The sequence below is a fragment of the Salmo trutta genome, chromosome 7 (assembly GCF_901001165.1).
Source record: "Salmo trutta chromosome 7, fSalTru1.1, whole genome shotgun sequence".
NCBI lineage: Eukaryota > Metazoa > Chordata > Actinopteri > Salmoniformes > Salmonidae > Salmo > Salmo trutta.
Genome location: NC_042963.1, coordinates 51,621,029 through 51,648,388, shown reverse-complemented (window position 1 = coordinate 51,648,388; position 27,360 = coordinate 51,621,029). Strand labels below are relative to the sequence as shown.

The 27,360-nt window shown below is 43.0% G+C and overlaps 2 protein-coding genes and 1 long non-coding RNA gene across 10 annotated transcripts in view; 1 reads left to right on the top strand and 2 right to left on the bottom strand.

Annotated features, from left to right (window-relative positions):
- LOC115197645 (probable 2-oxoglutarate dehydrogenase E1 component DHKTD1, mitochondrial) overlaps positions 1-1,141 on the bottom strand; it is a 28,667-nt gene extending 27,526 nt beyond the window's left edge. The window contains exon 1 of the mRNA XM_029759370.1: positions 858-1,141. The gene's annotated coding sequence lies outside the window, so the exon portion shown is untranslated. The remainder of the gene's footprint in view (positions 1-857) is intronic.
- On the top strand, positions 4-12,340 carry LOC115197649 (uncharacterized). Its single transcript, XR_003879037.1, has 5 exons — positions 4-114; positions 618-1,233; positions 5,277-5,497; positions 5,804-11,630; positions 11,961-12,340. It is a non-coding gene; the product is annotated as an uncharacterized LOC115197649 (long non-coding RNA).
- The window catches only part of LOC115197647 (CUGBP Elav-like family member 2), a 59,140-nt gene continuing 38,781 nt past the window's right edge, over positions 7,002-27,360 (bottom strand). For 3 of the 8 annotated variants that reach the window (XM_029759371.1, XM_029759378.1, XM_029759379.1), the window contains exons 4-14: positions 23,800-23,848; positions 23,251-23,385; positions 22,201-22,280; positions 20,622-20,783; positions 17,028-17,145; positions 16,349-16,474; positions 15,709-15,867; positions 14,444-14,626; positions 13,294-13,437; positions 12,844-13,023; positions 7,002-11,597 (exon numbers count right to left, since the gene is read on the bottom strand). In XM_029759371.1, coding sequence (XP_029615231.1) covers positions 12,896-13,023; positions 13,294-13,437; positions 14,444-14,626; positions 15,709-15,867; positions 16,349-16,474; positions 17,028-17,145; positions 20,622-20,783; positions 22,201-22,280; positions 23,251-23,385; positions 23,800-23,848 — 1,284 coding nt within the window. In that variant the 3' untranslated portion in view covers positions 7,002-11,597; positions 12,844-12,895. The remainder of the gene's footprint in view (positions 11,598-12,843; positions 13,024-13,293; positions 13,438-14,443; positions 14,627-15,708; positions 15,868-16,348; positions 16,475-17,027; positions 17,146-20,621; positions 20,784-22,200; positions 22,281-23,250; positions 23,386-23,799; positions 23,849-27,360) is intronic. The other 5 variants (XM_029759373.1, XM_029759372.1, XM_029759374.1 and 2 more) reach the window with 5 other exon arrangements.

The following is a 27,360-nucleotide window of genomic DNA, read 5'->3' as shown; positions in this document are numbered from 1 at the left end:
TTTCACGTTTATATCACGTATGATTGACGGTCCAGATGATTATGCGCAACACGTGCCTCCATCACACACGCACTGTTGGGTTTGGCCTCGTAAACCCTAGGTCACTACAGAGTGGTGAGGAGTCTACCGTGTATGGATAACATCCGCTTCACCCTTCACTGTCTTTATTCAGGTTCACTCAAACATTGTTTTAAACGTTATTTTACTATTGACAGTTATATCTGACTTCGGGTTTGTATATCGATTCGCTCTCCTTCCATAAAAGTAATCCGATGTGTAATGTATGTACATGTACTCACATGGTCTGCCTGAGGGTGGCGTTGTTACTAATTACTACGTGTTCATCTGTACTGGTACTTGACTCATGACATCAGATAAACATTGTAATTTTACCCGTATTCCTGCCTCATTGAGCAATATATTATTGCATGGTGTCAGAAGTAAAACAAAAAAACAACATTTGAGAGTTTGGATCCAGAAATTCAGCCTATGTTTCTGGATTCAAACTCTCCATTTTTTCCTCTGGGCTCAGAGTAATTGGTGTTATCATTTGCTCCATGTTTCGTAATGTTGAGTTTTCCTTTGTATTACTTTTTAAATGTAAGAATATGTTGCAGATTTAAACTTTCATCGCCAGTGGCATCTCAGAAAACCAGAAAAGTGCCTGTAGCACTAAAATAAAAACTTGAAAAGGAACTTGACCACAAGGAAAAGACGGACGTCATCGTCAAGCAAACTGAGTCTAGTGAATGGGTAAACAGCTTGGGGACAATCGTGAAGCCAAACACAATACGGCAATGCATGGAACCACAGGATCTAAACAAAGCCATCAAGAGAGAACATGATCCTTTACCTACCATTGAAGAGGTAGTTGCTGAAATCCCTAACGCCAAGGTATTTTCAGTTGTTGATGCAAACCAAGGATTTTGGCAAATCCAACTGAATGAAGAGAGCTCCTGACTCTCTGCACGTTCAATACGCCATTTGAGGTATTCCTTCAAGAGACTGTTGTTCGGAATCACGTCCGCTCCAGAGGTTTCCAGAGGTGCCTCGCCCAGCATTTGAAAGGTCTGGAAGGTGTCTTAAACATCACGGATGACATTCTTGTCTGGGGTGATGACACAGAGCAGCGCGACCGGAGATTGAGACAGCTACTAGACAGACTGAGGAGCATCAAAATCAGAATGACAGAAATCAGCTACACTGGACGTGTTATGAAAATGTCACGCCAGGGTAAGCCTACACGAAACACAGCCCTCATGTTAAGTGTTTCTAAAACTCCCTATGGGAAAAATGAATGGTGGAAAAACTATTGGAACCATTTCCCTGTTTGACCGTTGGTTTTATGGGTATTATGACACCTTCACTGTGGGGCTCTATAGGGAAATGAATGGAATGCCGAAAATAAGATCTGTGTTAAACACAGGCTTAGGAGACCTTATACGTTTTGTTATACGTCTATCAGATAAGCTGACCTCACTTTTTGTGAATTTTGAATATTTTATGTAATCAGAAAAAAAGCACAAAGGCTTCATAATTCATAAAGGTCATGTTAAGTGACTGATATTATCTCATAGAACAAAACTTAGATCTCCCAAGCCTGTGTTAACCTCAGACCTTATGTTTGGCGTTTATCCCCAAATCCTATTCTTTCCCCATTCATTTTCCCCATAGGAATGGCTGAACGAACTGGAGGTAACTCATTTCCGGTTATTAGAACTACAAGCTGGCGAACTCTATTGAATACTCCTCCTTCTCAAAACCCATTGGATGAGTTGTTCAGAGGGGCCGGACCTCTGGCTTTCTAATCCAATGGGTTTAGAGAAGGAGGCGAGGATGCGAGGAGTCTGCAATTGAGATTCTCCCACAGACATGCACTCAGACTCAAATACACATTGCAGGATCTGACTAGATGGAGTAAAGCTATGACCGGAAGTGACTTGTCGTAGCAGATTAGGCGAGCATTTTAACTAACCCTAACCCTATTCTTAACGTTAACCTAAGTCTCCTAACCTGCTACGTTAATTTGCCTAACCTATAATATTGGGGGGGCAGCAGGAGAGAGAATGTTTCATGTTTATTATGGGAAGGGGGGTGGAGGCTATTCAGCAGCCTGATGGTCTGAGGGTAGAAATATTTATTGGCCAGGCTTTTCTGATGATCTTCTTGGCCTTCCTGCGACACCTGTTGGTGGTGTCATGTAGGACAGGCAGTGTGCACAAATGGCACGTTAGGCTGCACGTATCGCCTTCAGAATAGCCTTGCGGTCCGCGACGGTGGTGTACCAGGCTGTGATGCAACCCGACAGTATGCTCTTGATGGTGCTCCTGTAGAACACTGTGAGGGCCCTCGGGTAATTTCTTCAGCACCCTGAGGTTGACGAGTTGCTGTCGTGCCTTCACTACGGTGTCCGTGTGGTTAGACCATTTCAGCTTTTCTGAGATGTGTACGCCGAGGAATTTGAAGTTATTGATCGTCTCCACGGCGGCCAGGTTGATAAGGATGGTGTCCAGCCTGGTTCCTCCTGAAGTCCACAATCAGCTCCTTTGTTTTGCTAACGTTGAGGGAGAGGTTGTTCTTGATACTTTTTATTTGAATGAAAAACACATCATGGTATATGAGTTGTGGTTTTGTAGGTGATCAGAGATGAGGGAACTGGGTTAGAAACAGTTCTTATTCATTACAATATACTTATGATTCATCCATCAATTTATACTGTATATTAACTGTAGTTACACTTGTCAACAATAGATGGTGACAGTGTATTTGTGTCTCGTTTAACCTACAGTCTGTAGCTGTCTGAGTTGAGCTACGGTTGTTACCATTTTGAATCTCTCTTAACTTCCCTGTAGGCGATGATTGGTCAAATGCAGAGCTATGACGAGTAGGCCTAGTCTATCCGGTATTTCCATATTTAAAATATAATTAAAGTGAAAGGAAATTCTGATCACAAATACATACGTTAGCCTACATACATAATATTTTTCTGCAGTCCCCTATATAGGTTTTCTTCAAGGTAAGAGCTTCTAATCTTTGTCTAGTAGGTCAATATCTAATCTAACAGGAATAGCATAACATATTTATCGGCATATGGTAGCCTAATCTTTGAGTAAAAGGTCTACTTGTATGACTTTTGTGACACACCGTGACCTTGTAGTCTAACTGGTGTAACCGATGTGAAAGGGCTAGTTAGTTAGCGGTGGTGCGCGCTAATAGCATTTCAATCAGTGACGTCACTCCTTCTGAGACTTGAAGTAGGGTTTCCCCTTGCGTTGCAAGGGCCGTGGCTTTTGTGGCGCGATGGGTAACGATGCTTCGTGGGTGTCAGTTGTTGATGTGTGCAAGGGTCCCTGGTTCGAGCCCGGGTTGGGGCGAAGAGAGGGACGGAACCTACACTGTTACACTGGCCGACAACACAATTATTCAGAAAAATCCATCATAATCAATAATGTAAGCCCGAAGAACTAGGGTAAACCAGTTTATTTCCAATTAAAAAGTAAGACTAACTACCTAGACTAATTATTGTAGGCTATAAATGATTAAACTCCAATCATATATATTGATTTTATTCAGTTAAATTCTTCAATTCCGTTGCTTCCCATTCCGTAGATTCTAAAACACCCACAAGGCATCTGTCTCAGGTCCACATGGATAAATTGAGAGATTAAGATGTTTCTGACAGATGTCCTGTCAGTGGACCCCAGTCACATCCTTCAGCCGTTTTTTATTTCTTTTTATTTCACCTTTATTTAACCAGGTAGGCAAGTTGAGAACAAGTTCTCATTTACAACTGCGACCTGGCCAAGATAAAGCAAAGCAGTTCGACAACATACAACAACACAGAGTTACACATGGAGTAAAACAAACATACAGTCAATAATATAGTAGAAAAATAAGTCTATGTACAATGTGAGCAAATGAGGTGAGATAAGGGCGGTAAAGGCAAAAAAGGCCATGGTGGCAAAGTAAATACAATATAGCAAGTAAAACACTGGAATGGTAGATTTGTAGTAGAAGAAAGTGCAAAGTAGAAATAGAAATAATGGGGTGCAAAGGAGCAAAATAAATAAATACAGTAGGGGAAGAGAGCATGTAGAGCATAAGAGCATATGGACGAGCAGAAACTGGTGACTTTACGCTAATACAGGAAGCTGCAAATCTTCAGTAAATCAGCCCCGGAAGATTCTATCATCCGTTTGCTGAATACACACATCAGTAAGGACGATGAGACCTGCAGTAAATTCCTGGCCCTGTAACATCAGCCAGACAGCAGAACATCTTTCCCCAGACTGAAGAAAAGCAAATGTTTGAGGTGTAATGCACTACTTTTAAATCATGTTGCAGGTCTGTTTTTAAAAGGTTTGTGATTCAACTTCTGTTTTTGTATGTATGTTGGTTGTTGTCTTATGCTGCACAAATCATTTCTTAATTAGAGCATAATACAGTTTTCTAATCTAACGACAACAACGACATAGACCCCGGCACCCAGCAACCACATACGCTGTCCCAACCTCTTCCTCCACAGCCCAACCCCAGGCCCAACCCCAGTCCACACCCCAGTCCACACCCCAGTCCACACCCCAGTCCCAACCCCAGTCCACACCCCAGTCAACACCCCAGTCCCAACCCCAGTCCACACCCCAGGCCACACCCCAGTCCAACCCCAGTCCACACCCCAGGCCCAACCCCAGGCCCAACCCCAGTCAACACCCCAGTCCACACCCCAGGCTCATCCCAGTCCACACCCTAGTCCACACCCCAAGCCCAACCCCAGGCCCAACCCCAGGCCAAACCCCAGTCCACACCCCAGGCCCAACCCCAGTCTACACCCCAGGCCCAACCCCAGTCCACACCCCAGTCCACACCCCAGGCCCAACCCCAGGCCCAACCCCAGTCTACACCCCAGGCCCAACCCCAGTCCACACCCCAGGCCCAACCCCAGGTACAACCATTTTAAAACATACATTTCCATACTTTTTTGCACATACTGATTGAATCGTGAACTATGTATGCTGTTAGTAGAATTGTACCTAAAATGTCTGACACAATCTTTTGCCCTTGGAAGCCCGAATAAATAGACACCATTATCATTGAGGACCACTTTGGAAACAAGTGTTTTAATGTTTCAGTGTTATCCTCTGCAAATACACTGCACACCTTGCTGTATGATTTTAAACAAAATAAATTCACTTTAAATTGGTGAAGGGTTGCACATCAAGTAATAAAATGTAAACTAGAGGACTCTTATTGGCCATTGACTAGAGTGTTCTTGTTAGGTTCAAACCTTCCAACTACCTTCCAAAGACGTCGATCACCTGGGGGGAAAAACTATGAGAAAAAATCCACAGCTTGTGGATACATCTGTGGCGTTTCAGAGTTGAAGACGAGGGATCAGGGGAAATACTTTCAAGCAGTTCTACAGCAAGCGGATAGGCCGATGGACATTCTCATTTTGGAACCAGTGCAACCAAAACGTTTTTCAGGAGCCGAGAAGAAGGTAAATCAAACAGTGTAATAAGCTTCATCATATCTGGTTTATAGTATAATAAGCTTGATCCTGTCTGGTTTATAGTATAATATGCTTGACCGTGTCTGGTTTATAGTATAATAAGTTTGATCCTGTCTGGTTTATAGTATAATATGCTTGACCGTGTCTGGTTTATAGTATAATAAGCTTGATCCTGTCTGGTTTATAGTATAATATGCTCGATCCTGTCTGGTTTATAGTATAATAAGCTCGATCCTGTCTGGTTTATAGTGCTGGTGTAATATTGACTGTCTTTATTCGTCTCTCTTTTTTCAGGTCTTCAGTTAAGCTGAAGAGAACCTCATTTGAGAAACTTGGCATAAACAAGTACAAAGATGGCATAAAGTTGAAACAAATCCAAATTGACTATCGTGAAAAGGCAAAAAGACTACAGAAGGAAGCCACTGCTGAGCAAATATAAGAAACGTTTTTAATTAAAGATGTTAGAACATACTCTCTCACTGACAGTGTGTGGAGTTCAATGTCCAGACCAAAGGGAATTAATGAATTACCTAGCCTACATTATGCAAGAACGTTTTTTTTTTTATTAGAAGTAGCCATTAGAGCTGCACCGTAACAGCAATCACCATATCTAACCACTTGCGGTAGGCCTACTGCAGCTCACAGGAAATTGAGTAGCTATAGATTGGCTGTGTATAACCTACAGTTTGTGAAATAACTATTCCAACATAGCATGTAGCCTAGTGCCATCTACACATTGCATTGGGCAAAACAACCAGTGTTTTAACATTCATTTGCAGCTGTTATTTCACTTCTTAAATGTTTACTTAGCAGCTAATTTATGTTCATGATACTATATAACCCATTGGTAACCGAATACAATCGGAATGTAATAAAAAAAAAAAAAGTTTAGATTTGTGTACTTTTAGACATTAACCCCATTTGGTCTATTTTTTATTATCTTGGCCCTGTGAAGTGGCCACTTCAACGCACATTCATCATGATCTACAATAACTTGGTTTAAAAATAGTCATGTGGTCATCATGGTACACAACACATGCCTGCCTCTGGGTCTTCCTGAGCATAGTCCAATGCCGTATAAACACAATAGCCGTGGGCAAAGGGTACATCAGTTGTTCATTGCCCTTTATTCAGTAGTACTTAAAACTCTGCAGTTCAGTAGTTTGTAAACATCTTGAATACCAAGATATTTGGTGGCATCCTCAGACGATGAGTACTTCACCTGCAGGGCTTCTTTTTGAACAAAACAGAACACAATCACTCATGGCCCCACAAATATGTTATGTCCATAGGCTACTGTATATTAGTAATAATATAGCAGTAAACTCAAATTATAAAAAAATAAATCAGCAAATGCTTGGAAACAAAATAAATAAGCAAAGAGGGACAATGGAAAGAAACAAGTTAGGAAGACAGACACCGGGGAGTTTGTAAATGTTGTCACGTCACTGGACAGGCACTGGGACTACACAACACACAGACACATTGAATATTAGGGAAAAATGGTTTAATTTTGGAGACAGAGGCAAAGAAACACACCACACATGAACAAACATTTACCAAATAAAACATTGACTGATTTCCAACTACACACCACTGCTTCTATGGGGGAAAAATAGAAATATCTACCAACAGGTAAAAGAAAAAGCCCAGAAACTAAACAAATATTAAACCAAGACATTTATCTATCCATACAAGTTGTCTATAATAAGCCCAGATGGTCATTTTTAATAACCATGTGGACAGAGCACAGCACTAACATGAAACTGACCACGATTTTAGAGGATCCCCCCCCCCCCCCATATAGAAACTGAATAACGAAATGAGGAACATGTAGAAAGCAAGTTAATTAAATCAATATTTAAGGTTATTTATTTAAGAAAAAAAAAAAAAAAAAACGGACTACTATCAGAAATGTTATCATTGACGACCACCGAGAAGCCAAACTCAAGACTAGCACATTCAAGGCAAGGGCCTTAGAGAGGACAGACATTTTTTTTTTCTCCAATATATATTTTTTTCTTTAATTATTTCCAATATAAAAAAAGCTTCACTGGTACAAAATACATATGCACAACCAGTATTGTAGAAATTGGAAAGAGACAGTTTGTCATTTTGTTTTTTTTCTCAAATCCCACCCAAATTTCAAAAGTTTAATTAAAAACAAAATCACTACTGTAAAATGTTTTACAGATCAACATGAAGATGGACCGCGACTTTGGCTTTTCTCAAGACAACAAACATCTATCAAATAATTTATGTGGAGAAGAACATGAAGTCCTATCAATTATTAAATCATCAGATAAGAAGAAAAAAAACGGTACAGAAAAAAGGAGAGATTTTTGACCAAGACAATATCTAAGCGATGCAAAGCTACCACACTTTGTCAAACAGCACTTCAGAGTATGAGAATACAAAAACGGTGACCAGTGATAGATACTGAGAAAAGTCGCAAGGGGCACCCTATTCCCTACATAGTGCACTACTTTTGACCAGATTTAAATGGGCCCTGGTCAAAAGTAGTGGACTACGCAGGGAATAGGGTGCCATTTGGAATTAGTCCTAAAAATGATGGTCGTGACGGAAGCCCCCGAAGTGAGAGTTTCTAGTTCCTATACCCTGACCCATGTGTGATTTTTATATTGTGCTTATATTTCAACATTTACGGTAACACTTCACAATACAGTTGTATAACTACCCATTATAATCAATTAAAATATTTACTAACATTTGTTAACAGTTTGTTGTAGCCTACATACCAAATTGTTTAACAAACTGTTATATAGTCAATGTTAATAATGCGACACTACCCAGGTTTTGGTTAACGTGAAAAGGATATTACTATTCTATAATCAATAAATCAAATCAATATACAGTAACTTTACCATTTTACCCAACAACTAGGCTTTCATATTATAGCAATACATTGTCTGTGACCGTACCGTAAAGCACTCAACTTTGTCCACTCACTAACAGGGTGATTTGTCTTCAAAAAGGTTTGGGTTGTTCAATGTATGATAATATTCACAAATTACTTGCCAATGTGTTAAAATTCAGTACATCGCGTACCATTTGAAGCAATAACATCACAAAGTGGGAAACACATCAGCGGGTGATTCAGCCTTAATGACACACTGGTATGTATAGTATAAGAAAAGCAAACTGAGCGTTCCTAACTGCAGTAATCTCTAGTCCCTAAACCAAGGCCTAATAGCATCTGTGTAGGCAGTTTCTAGATATATGGCACTGAGTGTTGTATATTGGGATAGAAAAACTCACTGCAAAAAGCACATTCCCCATCTTATTCAACATAAAATAAATGTTTATTAGTGGTACCTTAGTAGTTCTGGGAAGTGCCACCAACCCATGCTAAAAAAAAACAAAAAAAAACAAAACAGATTTGCAAAAAAAAAAGAAAGTTTACATTGCCTCCAATATTTCTGCTTATAAAACAGACAAAACCAAATCACTACCATTCAACAACAAACACTTCAAAACTTCAAGTGCTGCTAGAACTTTCAAGCAAAAAAAAAAAAAAAAAAAAAACTGGTGCCATCTTGGGTGATTTGCAAGTAAAAAAAAAAAACCTAACCAAAACTGAAAAAAATGCTTTTTGTGGCTTGTTAATCCCAAGTCTGTTGAGAAAAAGACACCGTAGGCAGTGCTTGGCATCTTCCACACAGAGCTGAATCTCAAACACGAAGGACCCTGAGTTGACGACCCTTGTTTAGCGCCTTCTGGGTCATATTCATAAAGCGCCGTATAGGTTTGCCGATTTAGGATCAGCTTTTGAGTTTGTATCATACAATGAATAAGATGACATGAACAGGTGGGACCTGATCCTAGACGCTTTGTGAATATGGGACCAGTTAAGCATATTTTTGGGGGAACCTTTCTTTGGGGCGGGGAACAAGATGCAGGGGGGGGGGGGCTGGATGTAAATGATTTGCTCTGTCCCATCATCTCTGCAGTACAACTAACAGAAAGTAGGCTGGTCCATTATCAACCCAATAAAGACACTTCTGTTCTGAGTAGTAAACTATGCCGAAACATGGAATGCTTTTTGTAAACCAACACTTTTGGTATGTGTGGGAGGGGGGGGGGGGGGGGGGGGGGGTAGGTTCAACAGTTAACACAGATACCGTGTGACCGTTTTGAATAGAAAATTCCTTTAATTTTTAAATGTTGGATTTCAACTATCTTATCACCAACAAATACATTGTGTGTGTGTGTGTGTGTGTGTGTGTGTGTGTGTGTGTGTGTGTGAGAGAGCGAGATCTAATAACAATTCCCCTGTGTGATTTCACGTTCAGGGGCTCCCAGTGTTCTTACTGTCACAGAACAAAGTGTGTTGAGAAATTGGGCACTCACGTGACAGCATATTGTAAGAACGCAAAAAAAGAAGAAAAAAAAGAAGCGAGTTTGACACATGGGCACTTTAAACAAAAACGCCCCGTCTGTCTTCTGTGGTAACAGACATTATCTTGCAATATGAGGCATCCATAAGCAAAAACATCCATTTATGAAATTATCAACAAGAAATTCACAACAACAAAAAAAAATCTCAAGACCATAAGAATTTAACACTAAATTTAAACTATTTTCTTTTAACGTAGGAAAAAAAAACTAAATTTAGTCATATATATATTCCCCAAGATGAGACAATGACAATCTACTTAACTGAAAAAAAGTTGCAGAGGTTAAAAATAGCAAATAACCCAGAAAGGAATTCTGACAACACATGTAAGTATCAATTACATCACCGCTAGTAACGACAGTTATTTTTTTGAAAGGCTGTGTTGTGTTGACCAAGCAAACAGTCCCCCCCCCAACCCATTTAAAAACATATACACTGAGACCCTAGATGACATTACAACATAATCTACAAAAAGAACCCCAAAGTTAACCTGGGTTTCTGTTTTACTTAGCTTTAAACTTCTATAGATTCAATGGTATAAAATATAGGTAATCTAAGTGTGCATTTAAACCACAGATTGTCTATTTGTGAATCATTTCTAAAAAAAAGTTCAGACTCATAGTAGGTAGTAATTTCCCCTAGTAGTCAAGAGCAAATCTACCTCCGTTGTGCCGTCAAATATTTTTGAAAAAAAAAAAGAACAAAACAAAAATAGGCAAATACACATATATTCATTAAATGAAAGCCAAGAGTCACTTTTTTTTTTAAACAGCCTTGGTGACAAAATTGAAAATGTGAAAACCTAACAGAGCACTGAGGGGCAATTCTGGTTTATATTCACACTAGTTTTAATAAGTGTCGCGAGTCGAGTGGTCTTAGGGTGCGGTCTAAAATGGTACCCTATTCCCTACATAGGGCACTACTTTTGACTAGAGCCCAGGGCCTGGGTAAAAAGTAGTGAACTACATAGGAGATGGGGGTGCCATTTTGGACACAGCATTATTTTGTTGTTTCAGAAGCAGACGTATTACTAATGGCACAAAGTAGCACAGCGCTGTGCTAGTCCCTGTATTCAAACTTTCAAGTGAACTTTATACTGAGAGAGAAGAGGTAAAAAAGAAACAAGCAACAGAAACAAGCAAATTACAAAACAAAAATAACAATCCCACAGGCTTTTAAAACAAGTTTTTTTTTTTTTTTTTTTGCATTTGCATTTGCAGAAAATGTACAAAAACAAAGTATTTTAAATGAAATGAGCGCAGGTAAGATTTCACATTGATTTTGCTTGACCGACCTCCCCTCACATTTTATACAGGAAAAAAGAAAAACGAAGTTGCATGCATAAACAAAATCAGCTCTGTATCCAAAATGGCAGCCTCTTCCCTATATAGTGCAGTAACTTGCACTGGTCAAAAAGGCTCTGGGCAAAAGCAGTGCACCATATAGGGAGCAGGGTGCCATTTTGGACACACCCAATCATGTTGAGCTAAGGTCAAATGTCATAGGTCAAAGGTCAGCGGGGTGTGTGCCCAGGTAGCCTATTGGTCAGGCGAGCTTTAGAGACAATGGTGGGAGGATGAGTAGCCGGGAGGAAGAGGAGTTTGGAGTCGGTTTTCAACACCATGAGGACATGCTAGGCTAATGATGAGCAAACAGGCATGAAGATTTGTTCTAAAAAAGGGAAGAAAAAACACAGAGAGAGATGTAGATAGGAGAGGAGAGAGAGATGTAGATAGGAGAGGAGAGAGAGATGTAGATAGGAGAGGAGAGAGAGATGTAGATAGGAGAGGAGAGAGAGATGTAGATAGGAGAGGAGAGAGAGATGTAGATAGGAGAGGAGAGAGAGATGTAGATAGGAGAGGAGAGAGAGATGTAGATAGGAGAGGAGAGAGAGATGTAGATAGGAGAGGAGAGAGAGATGTAGATAGGAGAGGAGAGAGAGATGTAGATAGGAGAGGAGAGAGAGATGTAGATAGGAGAGGAGAGAGAGAAAGAGAGGGGAGAGGAGAGAGAGATGTAGATAGGAGAGGAGAGGTAGATAGGAGAGGAGAGAGAGAAAGAGAGGGGAGAGGAGAAAAAGAGAGAGGAGAGGAGAAAAAGAGAGAGAAGTTAGACAGAGCCACAGCACAATAACCTTTCAACCATGAGGCACAATCAACCAACAGCTGCCAGTCACCACACATAACATAACTGCAAATCAGGGACAAGCGTTTCCCCACACACAGAACAATAAACAGGTTTGACACAGGAAATGACATCACTAGATGTATGGTAGACTAAGACATACACTGATCCATCGCCAACCAGTCAGTCCCTTTAGGGAAGACTTGGACAGATGGATGGAATTATTGGAAGAAGTTGAGAGAGGAGAGCAGAGGTAGCCCCAGCAGCTTGACATGGATTAGATTGAGAAAGAGAGAGAGAGAAAAAGATGGAAGCAGAGAGAGAACATAAAAAGGGAGCTTCACATAGAGATCAATGCGACAGAATGAAGACCAAGAGCTTTGACAGTATCAAGCGTGTGTCTGATCCTTAGTCAACCTGTATTGAAAACTTTGTAGAGGTAATGAAATGGTACGGAAATAACCAAATCTGATGCTCCCTCTTATAGCAGTCGACACAGAGGACCCCCTTGAACATGGGCTCCATTGATAGCTATAAATAAATCATAAATTAAAACACTTTATACGACTCTTAAAAATGACATGAAACTGTAAAAGGAATGGATGGTGTACTAAACGTGTAGAGAGATAAGATCGTAACTTAAGCGAATAATAAATCGACGACCCAAGTGGTGAGAGTTGGTATGACACCAACAGCAACTTTCAATCACAGCCCAGTGAAATAAGTCTCTGCTGTGTTGATCGGATGGCCTCGGCTCTAGTCGTGGGTTGGCTAGCTGGTTGGGCAGACTTACCCTAGCAGTGCTAACACAGAGCCAGGGGGAAGGCCCCCTGCCCTGGGTACGATCAGTAGGGTTTGCTGTCATTCTTGGAGCGCTTCAGCTGCACCTTGAGCCTCTTCATGCCGATCTGGAAGCCGTTCATGGCCTGGATGGCGGCCTGCGCCGACACTGGATTGTCGTAGCTGACGAACCCTGAGGAATGGACGAGGGAAAGATAAATACTAGATTGACGTAGCTGACGAACCCTGAGGAATGGAGAATACTAGTAAACAGCCATTAAAAGTTATAGTTTAACCAACAGTGCAAAAAGCAAGTTGGCGAGAGAGACGTTTGTGGTAAACTAAACTCTTAGGTAAGCAATAAAACATTGATCTATGCATTTTAGAATTGGAGCAACAAAAATGATTTTACGATGGCCATCGACTATGCTCATGTTTAGGGGTAGAAGACGATCGTACGTACCGAAGCATTTGCTCAGATTGGTCTGTTTGTCAATGAAGACTTTGGCAGAGACAACGTTTCCGAAAGGCATGAACATCTGAAGGACATCCTGGTCTCCAAACTCCTGGGGCAGGTGATAGATGAACAGGTTAGCCCCCTCAGGACCTGTGGGAAGAGATAGAAAGAGAAAGATGTGAGAAAGGTAGACTAAGGTCAAAGGAAGAAACATTTTGACAGATCAAGAAACACCAACGCACACCTGTGGCCATCAGACCGACCTGGGTTCAAAACAGTATTTAAAATCTTTCCAATACTCAATCTGTGCTTGATTGAGCTCGCCTGGCACAATGGAATAGTCCCAAAAGTGCAAAGCCTGCCCATCTGCCACTCAAAGACTCCCTGGTAAAATCTCCCCTAGGTACAGATCTAGGATCAGCTTCCCGTCCCCCAATCCTAACCGTAACCATTATTGGGTGAAAAAGCAAAACTGACCCAAGATTAAAGTTTAGGGGTTAACTTACAATACTTGTGGCAGTCTCAAGCAACTATTCAAAGTATTTGAAAGAAAGACAATACTACCTGAACTCAGGTGTGCTTAGTGTGACTGGACTGACTCACCATCCCTCTGGCTCCTGGCTAAAGGATCAAGGAAGTAGAGGATGCACTTTTTTTTTTTTTTTTGATAATGTTGTGGTACTCAGTAAACATGTGACACTGTGCCCTATGGCTAATCAATTATTTTCTGTAAAACGTCAAACACCTTTTAGGTAGGTGCCCAGCACATATGGACTTACATGACCCTCGGACACACACACACACACACACACACACACACACACACACGTTTTGATCACACGTGTGTGTAACTGGTGTGTACATTTAAAGGGATCCCAATGGAAATAAGTAATTGACTTTATGGTAGTACATACAATACTTGTCTGTCTGCATATGTTCGACTCCCACGGGGGGGACGGCAGTACAAAAGAGGAGAAAGAAGTATGAAAATGTATGTACTCTGGATAAGAGCATCTGCTAAATGACCACAATGTAAATTTTTGTATTATTTGTTATCATATCCAATAATCTCAATCAACCATATGGGCTGACAAGAGACTAGCTGACACAGAGGATCAAAACAAAACTGGTAATTGGTGTGTGCCCTGAGACCCACCTTCCTTCTGGCTCCCGCCGGCTGCACCCTGCAGCAGGGACTGGCTGTAGAGGGAAGGCAGGGCAGAAGCAGTGTACTGCTGCATCCCTGAGTAAGCCTGGGTCAGGGCATCCATGGAGCTCGCTCCAGAGCCATTAGCCATCGAGGCCCCCAGGCCCCCGTTCATAGCAGCCATACCTAACACAGTAGACGGAAACATAGAATTTATTTGACAATTCAAAAATATAGATTACATCCACGCAAGTGGATACAACAGCCAGAGAGGCTTCGACACCTACAGGAACGGCCCTACTTTTTCCATGGAAAGGTTTTTTTATTGTGCAATACCGGTATGGGCCCTACCATACATGTAGTCATACATTTGAGATTCAATGAGGACTATAGTGGTTAGGTTCCCAGACACTAGCCTAGTCCTGGAATATTTATGGAGATTCTCCAAAGCATTATTTTAAGTCCAGGACCAGGCGATCTGTGTCCATGAAACCAACCAGATGAGTGGTTAGGTTCCCAGACACTAGCCTAGTCCTGGAATATTTATGGAGATTCTCCAAAGCATTATTTTAAGTCCAGGACCAGGCGATCTGTGTCCATGAAACCAACCAGATGAGTGGTTAGGTTCCCAGACACTAGCCTAGTCCTGGAATATTTATGGAGATTCTCCAAAGCATTATTTTAAGTCCAGGACCAGGCGATCTGTGTCCATGAAACCAACCAGATGAGTGGTTAGGTTCCCAGACACTAGCCTAGTCCTGGAATATTTATGGAGATTCTCCAAAGCATTATTTTAAGTCCAGGACCAGGCGATCTGTGTCCATGAAACCAACCAGATGAGTGGTTAGGTTCCCAGACACTAGCCTAGTCCTGGAATATTTATGGAGATTCTCCAAAGCATTATTTTAAGTCCAGGACCAGGCGATCTGTGTCCATGAAACCAACCAGATGAGTGGTTAGGTTCCCAGACACTAGCCTAGTCCTGGAATATTTATGGAGATTCTCCAAAGCATTATTTTAAGTCCAGGACCAGGCGATCTGTGTCCATGAAACCAACCAGATGAGTGGTTAGGTTCCCAGACACTAGCCTAGTCCTGGAATATTTATGGAGATTCTCCAAAGCATTATTTTAAGTCCAGGACCAGGCGATCTGTGTCCATGAAACCAACCAGATACCTAAAGAACATCAACAGAATGAAGGTATGATTTGAAAGACAGAAACAAAAGGGTTGAAGAAAAGGTAGTAAAGTCTTTTTTTTTGGTGCGGTACTCACTGAGGGCATACTCACCGCTGACCCCCCCAGTGAGGGCGTTGAGGTTGTTGAGGCCCATGGAGGCCCCCGTCAGACCCCCGCCAAGGCCCTGGGTCAGGCCCAGAGAGGCCAGGGTGTTCATGGCTGCACCCGCGTTGGAACCGGTTGTCTGGCCGGCTGCTGGGGGAGATCACAATTAGGTAAACCGAGACTCACTCACCCCACAAACTAATCTATCAACACTGATTAACTCACATAGTCGTAAATAAATTAAAGATAACAAAAAGCAAATAAACTACGACATGTAGCAGGGCTCCTCAATAGGCAACCTGAAGTACTCCCGCATAACTAGAGGCATATCTGATCGTATCCCAATGTAATGAAGGTCGGAAATGATTCTGTTTTTGTCAAATACTATCTGTTCGGGATCGACGTGTACAAATTATTTATAACTATGTTACGGCCCCCCCGACCGTCCGCTGGAGGAAAGCTCAGCCCACGGCTGCATAGGATAGAACCCAGGCAAGACGAAGAGGTAGTTGTAATCTTTTGGTGGCTGGCGACTTTTTAAAATGACACAAAAGTAATAATGAGAGAAACTGGGTTTGAACAGCCTACTATATTACCTGGACGTAAAAGGAAAGTGGTGTACCATATTTACCTGAGTTATAGAGATTACCTAAAGCGCTGTTGGCTGACAGGGCGTTGGTGGAGCCGCCTGAGTTTTGGGCTGCAGAGGCGGCAGCTGCTAATGTGGCCAGGTTCTGCAGCTGCAGCTGGTTCACACCTGGAAGAGGAGAGAGGGAGGAAGTTTATTATTAACATCGTCATATATATATAAGAAGTAATATTGTCATGATCAGCTAACATGGCTGGAACAGGGAAGGAGAGAACGGCTATATCTCGATAAATATAACTAAGAACAGGTTCCTATTTGCAATGACACCCGGGAGGGGGAAATGGAGCTGCATCAGCTGTCCTTATGGGAGACCAGAAGAGCGGAATCATCGGCTTACGGAAGGAGATTGCAACAACAAGATGTCATATTGACATATAAACAGGAAAACAAGTGAGCCTAGCACACTGCCTTGAGGCACTCCAAAGGTTTTTGATATTCAACCCTTTAAGTTTGTCCCCAGCAGACTTATGTCTCCTACAATAGCTACTCTGATTAATCTTCCCAACGATGATCTCATTCAAGGGTAATGTGATGTCAGTGGTTGTGAAACTATGTGGGAGTGAAGCGCTGAGTCAGAAGGTTGTTTACATAAACAGTTGTCTGTTTCTTCAAGTGGGTTAGAGTTATGGGGGGACATGAACAGGGACAGTGAGTGACTCACCTCCTAGTCTCTGCATGCCACCAAAAGTACTCTGGTTACCAAAAGTACTCTGGTTACCAAAAGTACTCTGGTTACCAAAAGTACTCTGGTTACTGGTAGCCGTAGCCTGTTGGAGCAACTGTAAAACAAAGCGAAAGAGAGTTCTAGAACAATAGAGCAAAGGAGAGACTTGTGCACTTTCTCAATTAGTTCAGGCTTTGTGATTCCTCGAGTCCTCTCTCCTCAAAACTCACTGGAGGAGAAGGTCCGAGAAGGCCCTCGGATTTTCTCAAATACGGTTTAAGAAAAAAAGGCTAGGAGAGATGACAAGAACCCGAGGAAAAACAAAATGAGAAGGAGTCAATTACTTCAATGTCATGCTTTCCAACAATGATAAAATGTGTGTATATTGATGGTTTACAGTTACTGCCAGGTATTGTGGCGTGAGGCCACCCAGGTTAATGTGGTGTACTATAGTGTACTATGGAGTATTAACCTGTCTGGGCTAGGGGGCAGTATTTTCACGGCCGGATGAAAAACGTACCCAATTTAAAACAGGTTACTACTCTGGCCCAGAAACTAGAATATGCATATTATTAGTGGATTTGGATAGAAAACACTCTGAAGTTTCTAAAACTGTTTGAATGGTGTCTGTGAGTACAACAGAACTCATATGGCAGGCAAAAACCTGAGAAAAATCCAAGCAGGAAGTGAAAAGTCTGAGAATTATAGTTCTTCTTTTGATTCTCTATCGAAGCTCCAGTGTCTGTGGGGTGACGTTGCACTTCCTAAGGCTTCCATTGGCTGTCTAAAGCCTTCAGAAAGTGGTTTGAGCATTTTCCTGTCACTGGGCAGAGTATAGGAGCTCAGTTACTGAGTGGTCTGCCTGGCAACAAAGGGATTGGATATGCTCCCGCGAGCGCGCCCCTCCTTTTTCTTCTTGAATGAATATGCTATTGTCCGGTTGGAATATTATCGCAATTTTACGTTACAAATACCATAAAGATTGATTTTAAACAGCGTTTGACATGCTTCTAAGTACGGTAATGGAACATTTTGACTTTGGATAAGTTATCTGTACGCACGAACAAAACGGAGGTATTTGGACATAAATATGGATTATTTGGAACAAAAACATTTCTTGTGGAAGTAGCAGTCCTGGGAGTGCATTCTGACGAAGATCAGCAAAGATAATACAATATTTCTAATAGTAATTCTGAGTTTAGGTTGCCCCGAATTTGGCGGGTGTCTGAATAGCTCGCCGTGATGGCTGAGCTATGTACTCAGAATATTGAAAAATGTGCTTTCTCCTTAACGCTATTTTAAAATCTGACACAGCAGTTGCATAAAGGGGTAGTCTATCTATAATTCTTAAAATAATTGTTATGTATACTGCTCAAAAAAATAAAGGGAACACTTAAACAACACAATGTAACTCCAAGTCAATCACACTTCTGTGAAATCAAACTGTCCACTTAGGAAGCAACACTGATTGACAATAAATTTCACATGCTGTTGTGCAAATGGAATAGAGAACAGGTGGAAATTATAGGCAATTAGCAAGACACCCCCAATAAAGGAGTGGTTCAGCAGGTGGGGACCACAGACCACTTCTCAGTTCCTATGCTTCCTGGCTGATGTTTTGGTCACTTTTGGATGCTGGCGGTGCTTTCACTCTAGTGGTAGCATGAGACGGAGTCTACAACCCACACAAGTGGCTCAGGTAGTGCAGCTCATCCAGGATGGCACATCAATGCGAGCAGTGGCAAGAAGGTTTGCTGTGTCTGTCAGCGTAGTGTCCAGAGCATGGAGGCGCTACCAGGAGACAGGCCAGTACATCAGGAGACGTGGAGGAGGCCGTAGGAGGGCAACAACCCAGCAGCAGGACCGCTACCTCCGCCTTTGTGCAAGGAGGAGCAGGAGAAGCACTGCCAGAGCCCTGCAAAATGACCTCCAGCAGGCCACAAATGTGCATGTGTCTGCTCAAACGGTCAGAAACAGACTCCATGAGGGTGGTATGAGGGCCCGACGTCCACAGGTGGGGGTTGTGCTTACAGCCCAACACCGTGCAGGACGTTTGGCATTTGCCAGAGAACACCAAGATTGGCAAATTCGCCACTGGCGCCCTGTGCTCTTCACAGATGAAAGCAGGTTCACACTGAGCACATGTGACAGACGTGACAGAGTCTGGAGACGCCATGGAGAACGTTCTGCTGCCTGCAACATCCTCCAGCATGACCGGTTTGGCGGTGGGTCAGTCATGGTGTGGGGTGGCATTTCTTTGGGGGGCCGCACAGCCCTCCATGTGCTCGCCAGAGGTAACCTGACTGCCATTAGGTACCGAGATGAGATCCTCAGACCCCTTGTGAGACCATATGCTGGTGCGGTTGGCCCTGAGTTCCTCCTAATGCAAGACAATGCTAGATCTCATGTGGCTGGAGTGTGTCAGCAGGTCCTGCAAGAGGAAGGCATTGATGCTATGGACTGGCCTGCCCGTTCCCCAGACCTGAATCCAATTGAGCACATCTGGGACATCATGTCTCGCTCCATCCACCAACGCCATGTTGCACCACAGACTGTCCAGGAGTTGGCGGATGCTTTAGTCCAGGTCTGGGAGGAGATCCCTCAGGAGACCATCCGCCACCTCATCAGGAGCATGCTCAGGCATTGTAGGGAGGTCATACAGGCACGTGGTGGCCACACACACTACTGAGCCTCATTTTGACTTGTTTTAAGGACATTACATCAGCCAATGTTTTAAGGACATTGGATCAGCCTGTAGTGTGGTTTTCCACTTTAATTTTGAGTGTGACTCCAAATCCAGACCTCCATGGGTTGATAAATTGGATTTCCATTGATTATTTTTGTGTGATTTTGTTGTCAGCACATTCAACTATGTAAAGAAAAAAGTATTTAATAAGATTATTTCATTCATTCAGATCTAGGATGTTATTTTAGTGTTCCCTTTATTTTTTTGAGCAGTGTATTTTGTCAACGTTTATGATGAGTATTTTTGTAAATTGATGTGCACATTCACCGGACGTTTTGGTGGGAATACATTTTCTGAATATCACACGCCAATGTAAAATGCTGTTTTTGGATATAAATATGAACTTTATAAAACAAAACATACATGTATTGTGTAACATAATGTCCTAGGAGTGTCATCTGATGAAGATCGTCAAAAGGTTAGTGCTTCATTTCGCTGTGTTTTGGGTTTTATTGATACATGTCCTTGCTTGGAAAATGGCTGTGTGATTATTTTTGTCTATGTACTCTAACGTTTTGCTTTCGCTGTAAAGCCTTTTTGAAATCGGACAATGTGGTTAGATTAACGAGAAGTGTATCTTTAAAATGGTGTAAAATCATCGTATGTTTGAGAAAGTTGAATTATGACATTTTGTTGTTTTTGAATTATCCGTCCTGATGTTTCACTGGCTGTGTCCCGCAGGTGGGACGCCAGAAGTTAAGCAGGGTTGGGATCGATTCCATTTCAATTCAGGAAGTACAATGAAATTCTAATTCTCCTCAATGCTTTTCAATGAGGAAAATGTGGAATTGGAATTTGGTTTACTTTCTGAATTAACCCCAAACCTGGTATAAAGGTGCACTTACGGCCAAGTACTGTGGCGTGAGGCCTCCCAACCCTGCCAGATTTCCCCAGGTGGAGGCGCTGTTAAGCTGCTGCATCTGTTGGGCCATCTGCTGCTGCAAGCGCCGCTGCTCCTTGTCCCTCTGAGTGTCCGCAAACTTACACACCATGGGAGAAGTGCAGCCCTGTGGGAGGGAGGGGAGGGTTAGACGTCACCCAGTGAAATTCACATCCAGAAAGACCATCACTATAACAGTGGAAAATCTGCAAGGCCATTTGTCAGGAATCCATTGTAGGGGATGGACTACGTCCTGTGGTAATCTGGAAATATATTTATTTAAATAATTTGCCACGGTGTTGCATTCAAATAGTAAACAGAGATGGAACACACTGCCATGCACGACAAAGCCAGGCAACATTCCACAGACAGACCCAGGAAGGGATCATGTTCACAGACAGACAGACCCAGGAAGGGATCATGTTCACAGACAGACAGACCCAGGAAGGGATCATGTTCACAGACAGACAGACCCAGGAAGGGATCATATTCACAGACAGACAGACAGACAGACAGACCCAGGAAGGGATCATATTCACAGACAGACAGACAGACAGACAGACAGACCCAGGAAGGGATCATGTTCACAGACAGACAATTACACTTTGTAACACTGAAGGGTATGGCTCAAAGTGACGATTGGGCTGGACGAGAGGGACTGAGGTTGAGGAGAGTCGACTTCTCTCTCACACACACACACACGTGTACTTCCAAGTCAAGACATAACTAGATAAAACATTGTCACAACAAAAGGCATACACATAGGATAGCACTCTGTAACAGACAGACATTACAAGCCAGATATTGACGTATCACTGGAGAGACCAGACGTAGACATGCGGAAGGTATCTGTGTTAGAGTGCCAGATGAGGGGACCAGGCTTGATCGGGAATATGACTTTCTACACTAGTAACAGCTCCCATAGCACCAGGGGGTAACAGATGGTAAAGGGACTACTAGGGTTGTAAAAGTCCCCAGAAATCCCAGTCAAAGGATATGCAGAATCAAAAGGGAACCCTTCAACCGTGATTGCTAGAAAACATGGGAATTTAAATTTAAAAAAAAGGTTCCAGAATTTCACAGCAGCCCTAAAGGTGCCACCATTAGCAGGGCCTAGTTCTAATCTCTGAGGCCCAGAGATGAGCTAGATTTAATGAGTTGTTCCTAATTAGGGATCGGTTGGATGCTTCACTAGGGAGCCGCTGACATGTTGACCGTCACAATACTTCTGCTCCAGTTCCTGAGCACTGAACTGACTCAACAGGAATACCGGCCCCTGTTTTCAACAGATTTAGTGGGACAAATACTCGAATAAAAAAGGTAGCCTATATTTATTTCAGTTAAACGCCCTATTCGATCGAGGGGAGGCTAATGTTCTACTATGTAAAAAATAAACGGTAAATACTTATCTAAGAGATTGAATGGTGCTTTGCAACTTGACAAGTCACATTATCAATAATATTTTTGTGGGACATTATGGATTCATTAGGCTTCCTCTAAAACAGATTTAAAAAAAGGTAAATATGTGCTGAGGGGTACAGTACCTCCATTGTCTGAGAATGATGCAGGGATTTGATTGCATTCGCAGCCTGAGCCCTGGTAGAAAATGTGATAAACGCACAGCCTGTAAGGGGGAAGGGAGAGGGAACAAGAGGGGGAGGGAGGGACAAAGAAGAAACAAAACCAGACACACACACACAAAAAAAAAAAAAAAAAAGGTATTTGGACACGTCGTTATGAAACATTACACATTACAGTAACACCAGAATGAACGGCACTCCAAGCACACCTACAGAAGGGACTGCTCTCACTGGTTAGTACATGGAACAAACAACAACGACAGTCACAACAACAATCACATGGGCACAGTAACGTAACAGTAACAGACGTATTATAATATCACAATTAAGAGAAGCTGAGGATGGGGGCGACGTGGATGTGGTGAGAGGGTGAATGTGATAACAACGGATAGGGATGGCGTAAATGAATAGATCTGTGTAAAAATTAAAAACATGGCAACGTCACATGCTACAATGACAGACACTCAACATGGCTAACATCTAGCCACAGGGTGCAGTGACAGTTGGAGCTCTGCATGTTCGGCTCTGCTTTCAGCTCATTGGCTTTTATGGCGTCTTCTGCGGCACAGACAGACAGGAGTAATCCCATCCTTTGTGGAGCATAGTGGGGGCGGTGCAGTACTGTGTGTGTGTGTGTGTGTGTCCTGTGCTGCCTGCCAGCTGAGCCCGGCCCAGAACACCAGCAGCTAGGGGTTGCCATGGCGACGGCCGGGCCTATTGTTACAGGCAGTGGTGAGAGCGGTAGTGCGGCCCCCCGCTCTGCGTGGGGGGGGGCATTTAAAGAGGAAGCCACTACCATTGAACCTAACCAATCAGATTTGTATCCAAAGCGACTTGCAGTACATTTGATATGCATATATTTGGACTACGTGTATTATGATTCCTTTGCGGGAATTGAACCCAAGACCTCTGGTGTTAATATCCCCACACTCTTACCAACTCATTTCACTGAACACAGGACCACTTGGTATAAAAGGAAGCGTGGAGTGTGACACGGCGTTACCCACAACCCACCTCTGCTCAGACCGTCGGGTCCACGGAGAATTCGGCATTCCTCTATCTGGCCGAAAGCAGAGAACATCAGCCGAACCTCGTTCTCGCCGTATTTCTTCGTCACCATTCCGATAAAGAGTTTTCTGTCTTCCACCGCTGAAATGGAGATATAAATTATTATATCAACGATTGTTTTAACTATACTGAAAATGCACTCTGTTCATCTCTGCACAAACACTGAACATAGACACCGGTCATTGTACAACACATGCATGCATTTTTTAAATAAAAGAAGTCCCCCCCCCCCCCCCCTCCTTGTAATTTCCCCTCTGGGATTTCATGGTAGACACTACCTGTGTTCTATTCTCAGGTTGCCCCCCCCCCCAAATAAAAACCCATTAATTCCCTATGGGCCCTGGTCATAAGTAGTGCAGTACATAAGGAGTAGGAGGGTTCAGACACAGCGTTCTATTTGAGACACAGCCCCACTCTATTTAAACCGGTCAGAAGCCATGTTTTGCTTACAAACTTCAGCCAGTGCCACAGCGTATCTGCGGTGATGTCACTCACCGTTTGTTTTCTCGCTGTCGGCGGGCTTCATCTGGATGGGATGATGCATCTAAGAGGAGAACACGGAAGAAACATGTTTATCATGCCATCGTCACGCCTGTCACCACAATCACACGCGCCAACAACCGTTAGTTCCCACGACCAACAGACCAGGTGCTGCTTGGCTGATGATTCCTCCTAAAAACCTGTCTCATCCCAGCCTCCCTCCTCCCTCTCCACTGGAACTAATTTGAAAAGAACTGATCAGGTCAGGTGAAAGCCAGCCTAACAATGAGCTTGATGCCGTCATATTGTTTTCACAGGTTTGTCCAGTCTTTCCCAAACAGTACAGATGAAAGGAAGGTGAGACTGAGAATTTAGAAAAATCCCATGTTGCCCTCTTGCCGGTTTATTCCCTCATCCTTTTCTTCCACTACGTCTCTATTGTTCGCTCTCCTCCTCTCAAACCCCATCATGTCCAACACTCCAGTCAGCTATGGAAGTGGATATGTCCACTGGCTAGAGGTGGGGCTCAAATCCTCAGATCCAACTTCTTTCATCTTTCTTCGGCTGGGTCAGAGCGACACACTATTCCCTATAAAGTGTGCAACTTTTTACCGGGGCCATCTAGGGAATATGGTTTACGTTTGGGATGCAGACCAAGTCAGGGGGATTTCAGTTATTGATTACTTCCTGTCAACATCCGTTCAGGATTCATTTCACAACTGTTGGTCTCCTCTGGTCTGCTTCTAAAAATGTTTACTGGCATTTAAAGTGAATGGAACGCTAACTAAACACCATCCATTTCCACTAGCATTGCTAACACTCGCCAAAAAATGAGCGCCATAGCTCAACCTTCCAACAAGAAGCTTGCAGAAAATCCAATCAGTCTCCAAATTACATATTTCCACCTGCAACTTATTTCCCTTGGCAGTTCCATTAGATCCTCCAATACGCTGTGGGAGAAGTGGATCTGAAGAGTTAGCCTCTTGGATTAGCAATCTACACCTGCCATGTTGGCCCAGAGACAGCAGGAAAGGGAATTGAAGGAATATATAGCGTAGCGAATACAATTTTAACTAAGGGGAATAGAAATATGAGTGAAGTTGTAAGGTTTCAAGTTAAGTTTATTTGTCATGGGAAATGGATTGGATATATTACTCGAGCAAGCTTTCAATATCAAAGCAAAAACACACAAGGGAGGCTAGGCTGACTGTATGAAATGTGTTATTTTTCTACAGAAGGGAACCATGAGAAATATATCTAGGCTTTAAGTTTAAAAATGTGTTTGCTGTGTATTTATGACAATTTTACTTCCTCGCTTGAGCACTCATGATAAAAACAAGAGGCAGTCATGCGGTTATGATTTTAATATATATATTTTTTTAAATTACGAGAGGAAAGGGAACTAAGATAAATCGACAGATGGCCCTCTCAGTATGAGGACCGGCGTCACTCACCAAGGAGAGGAAGGCACAGAGAGTCAGTGCGACAGGCAGGCCTACCTGCATTCAAATACTATTTGAAATCTTTCAAATAACTGAGCATTTCCATTAGCCTGCCTGGTGTGCCAAAATGGGTGGTCAGGACAGGTTTTGCAGGTTGGTTCCATTGCAATAAGTTCAAGAACAGCTCAACTATTTGAAATAGTTTTAAATAGTATTTGAACCCAGGTCTGCTGACCGACAGGGACACAAGCTGTTCCACTGACGCGCCATGGGACTCCAGTCAATGCCAGGAGCAGCAGGACTGGCTGAGGTAAGGAGCAGCTGTCCAAAATACACCATTTGAAAATGCTTTAACTGCCAGAGTAGAGCTGGGACGATAAACCAACAACATCATGGACATTTGGCTGATTTCGTTAATTACAATAAATAACCTATAGGTCTGTGTTGTAATCACGCGTGTGTGAGTGAGAGAGCGCGAGAGAGGTCAATCTGGACACGGCAGAGAGCTAGGTCAATCTGGACACGGCAGAGAGCTAGGTCAATCTGGACACGGCAGAGAGCTAGGTCAATCTGGACACGGCAGTGTGGTTATCACTGCAGAGCGCTAGGTCAATCTGGACACTGCAGAGAGCTAGGTCAATCTGGACACGGCAGTGTGGTCATCACCGCAGAGAGCTAGGTCAATCTGGACACGGCTGTGTGGTTATCACCGCAGAGAGCTAGGTCAATCTGGACACGGCTGTGTGGTCATCACCGCAGAGAGCTAGGTCAATCTGGACACGGCTGTGTGGTCATCACCGCAGAGAGCTAGGTCAATCTGGACACGGCTGTGTGGTCATCACCGCAGAGAGCTAGGTCAATCTGGACACGGCTGTGTGGTCATCACCGCAGAGAGCTAGGTCAATCTGGACACGGCTGTGTGGTCATCACCGCAGAGAGCTAGGTCAATCTGGACACGGCTGTGTGGTCATCACCGCAGAGAGCTAGGTCAATCTGGACACGGCTGTGTGGTCATCACCGCAGAGAGCTAGGTCAATCTGGACACGGCTGTGTGGTCATCACCGCAGAGAGCTAGGTCAATCTGGACACGGCTGTGTGGTCATCACCGCAGAGAGCTAGGTCAATCTGGACACGGCTGTGTGGTCATCACCGCAGAGAGCTAGGTCAATCTGGACACGGCTGTGTGGTCATCACCGCAGAGAGCTAGGTCAATCTGGACACGGCTGTGTGGTTATTGCAGAGAGCTAGGTCAATCTGGACACGGCAGTGTGGTTATTGCAGAGAGCTAGGTCAATCTGGACACGGCAGTGTGGTTATTTAGTGTTGTCACGATACCATTCCACAAATGATACAATACCAGGCCAAATATCACCGATTAGTATTGCAATACCGAGGTGAAAAAGAAAAAAAATGTGAGCTAGCATCATGTTGGTCCCGTCCCCAGGACGCATGTTCACGTTTTCTAAATGTTTCTCCATCACTCACTCTCCCACAAACACACACTGCTCCCAACTCTTATAACGTTAGGCCCCAAAGAGAATTCAAAATATTACATAGTTCAGGCTTACATTAGGCCTATATGAAACCTACCTATTTTCAAGCACATAATGATTAGCAGTGTTACCCTTTCTTTATGGGCCAATCAAATTTGCCTAAACCACCCTTCAAGTTAGCAGGTTGTTAGCTAGCTAGGTAACATTAATGAATGTTGTTTGTTATCAAACCGATAATTAGCGACCCGGGATTAGTATAAAAACAGCCCGTGACATGGTTTGTAAAATAAGATGCGTGCAAAACCCACTAGAAAGAAAATCAAGACCTCCGGTAATATGGGTCATGTTTTATACCCGTTTAGGTTAGGACGGCAGGTAGCCTAGTGGTTAGAGCGCTGGGCCAGTAACCGAAAGGTTGCTAGAGCGAATTCCCGAGCTGACAGCGTTCTGCCCCTGAACAAGGCAGTTAAACCCACTGTTCCTAGGCCGTCATTGTAAATAATAATTTCTTCTTAACTGACTTCCCTAGTTAAATAAAAAAGGTTAATTAAAATAAAAAATTAGACAAGCCATTTTCCTTGCTGTAAAGCTGCAAGCATGCCTGTCGTGAAGCAGTGCTCCATTTTCCAGAGATCAATAAC